The sequence below is a fragment of the Dromiciops gliroides genome, chromosome 1 (assembly GCF_019393635.1).
Source record: "Dromiciops gliroides isolate mDroGli1 chromosome 1, mDroGli1.pri, whole genome shotgun sequence".
NCBI lineage: Eukaryota > Metazoa > Chordata > Mammalia > Microbiotheria > Microbiotheriidae > Dromiciops > Dromiciops gliroides.
Genome location: NC_057861.1, coordinates 525320361 through 525322362, shown reverse-complemented (window position 1 = coordinate 525322362; position 2002 = coordinate 525320361). Strand labels below are relative to the sequence as shown.

General features: G+C 52.7%; 1 protein-coding gene across 1 annotated transcript; it reads right to left on the bottom strand.

The window, feature by feature from the left end:
* Nucleotides 1–2002, bottom strand: SPN (sialophorin). Its single transcript, XM_043982135.1, has 2 exons — nucleotides 1867–2002; nucleotides 1–1448 (listed from the first exon to the last, which is right to left on the bottom strand). The coding sequence occupies exon 2, from the start codon at nucleotides 1380–1382 to the stop codon at nucleotides 300–302; it is 1083 nt and encodes a 360-aa protein (XP_043838070.1). The 5' UTR covers nucleotides 1383–1448; nucleotides 1867–2002; the 3' UTR covers nucleotides 1–299.

Sequence of the window (2002 nt, the reverse complement as noted above, 5' to 3'; positions counted from 1 at the left end):
CAGTCCAGAAATGTTGTCCCATGAAGATTTTACTGGAGAGACCCTGGGTTTCCCAAACAATATTCCGGGACTGTAATGGTGAAGAGGAAGATGACAAAAATTATGGTCATGGAGACAATGAAGGTAGGGTGGATGGAGGTAATCATGGTGATGAAAAAAAGGTTGTTAAGATGATTACAAGAGTTGATAAAGAATGGGGAAGTTAAATTCTTGAAGGCGGGATCTTACACTTGTCTCACAGTGCCTAGCACTGTGCCTAGAACACCTTCATATATGCCTCATTGATGACCCTGGTTCCTTCACACCTTGGTCACTGGGGCTGAGGGCAAGTTCCCATCTCCTGCTACAGACCCATCAGCACTTGAGTCATCAGCTTCAGAAGGCTTTACAGCTCCATCCACATTTTCCACAAGGGGTTCGCTCTCATCTTTGAGGTTGTTGTTGACTGTCCCAGCCTCCAGGTCCTCCAGCATCACAGAACCCTGTCTCGACTTCCGCCTGCCAAAGAAGGTGGTGAGTGTGGGCCTACGGCCAGTCCCCTCCCCTTCAGGGGTCCCGATCTCCCCTTCCACTGCTGCTGACCCAGATGCAGCCTGCTCCTCTGTAACCTGAGCTGGCCCAGCCCAAGCATCCCCAGCTCCCTTATGTTTCCCACTCCCTGAGAGTATCAGAGCCCCTGTCCTTCTCTTTTGCCGCCGCCGCCACAGAAAGAACAGGACTGCCAAGAGAGTCATCGTCAGGACCACCACAACCAGAATTACCAGCACAGAGTTATTTCTATCTTGTTTCAGTTGGTTTGCAGGAGACACATTGGTCAATGAGGTGGAAGATGTGAAGGTGGTCGGGAACACTTGGGAACTTCTTGTCATGGTGAAGGTGGTTGTGTTAGCTGAAATAACCTCAGAGGAGGTTGTTTCTTTAGTGACCAGGGTGGTATTCTCCTCCTGCCCTGAGATGTCGGCCTTCTCCTGCTTTACGGTGGGATCGAAGGTTGGGAGTGAAGAGAAGGGAGTCGTTACCATGGTAACTGCACTTGATGGATGTGTAGCCAGTTCCTTGGTGCTACTGGGCCCTTCGGTAGAAGCCAAAGTGGTGGGGGATGCCGCTTCTGTAGTAGAAGTACTTTCCCTGACCTCTGTCATCAAGGATGTCAAGGGCCCAGCATCCAGGATGGGAGAGGGCTCGGGGGCCATATCTGAAGTTGAAGCCGGTAAGGATGTGGCTTGCAGGGCCAGGTGAGAGGATGGGGGGTACAGATCCGAAGAGACTGACACAGACGTCATATCCAGGGTCTGGGTGTCATCCATGGCTACTGAGGCTGTCGAAGCCCAACAGCACTCAGTGAGGATGAGGAGCAGCAACAGAGACAGAGGGGACACCATCTCCACAACAACAGGCGGGATCTCCCAAGGACCCAGAAAGCTTCTGGGGTGTCTGGGAGTCAAAACCTATGAGGAGAAACACAAGGAGGGATCTGCAGAGGCTAGAATATCCTCCCTAATCTGCCCACACCTCCACCAGCTGCCTGGTTGAGTTTGTGGTTCAACGGCTTTTTCCAGCCTCAGAAGTAATCGGGGTGGAGATGCCCAACATGAATGCCCTCCCACTTGCTGAGTGCCCCTGGATCTGGCTCTCACTACAAACTCCTCCAGTTTTAGACCTAGTGACCAATCAAGCCCTTGACCTCCCCCATCCCCAACCCTCCTATTACCCCCTTGGATAAGGACGCTTCATCTATTCTGCTCCAATTCGCCCTCCTCCTTCCTTCTATCTTGAAAGATGCTCTTCCCTAGCCTCAGCCTTGCCTGGGGTGGCCCAGCTCATCACAGCCCTGACCTTGACCCAGCCAGTCGTCTTCATTCTTACCTGCAGTTGGAGGTTCTCACAGCCCTAGCTGGAGATCCTGAAGGGAGCCTGGTAGTCTGTCTGAGTTCAGAGCCCTTCTCAGGCTGATGGGCAGGACTTAGCCTAGGTTCCCCCCCCCCAGAAGGGAAGGAAGTGA

Coding starts and splice junctions, on each gene's coding strand:
- SPN (XM_043982135.1), bottom strand. CDS start 1,382: ATGGTGTCCCCTCTGTCTCTGTTGCTGCTCCTCATCCTCACTGAGTGC.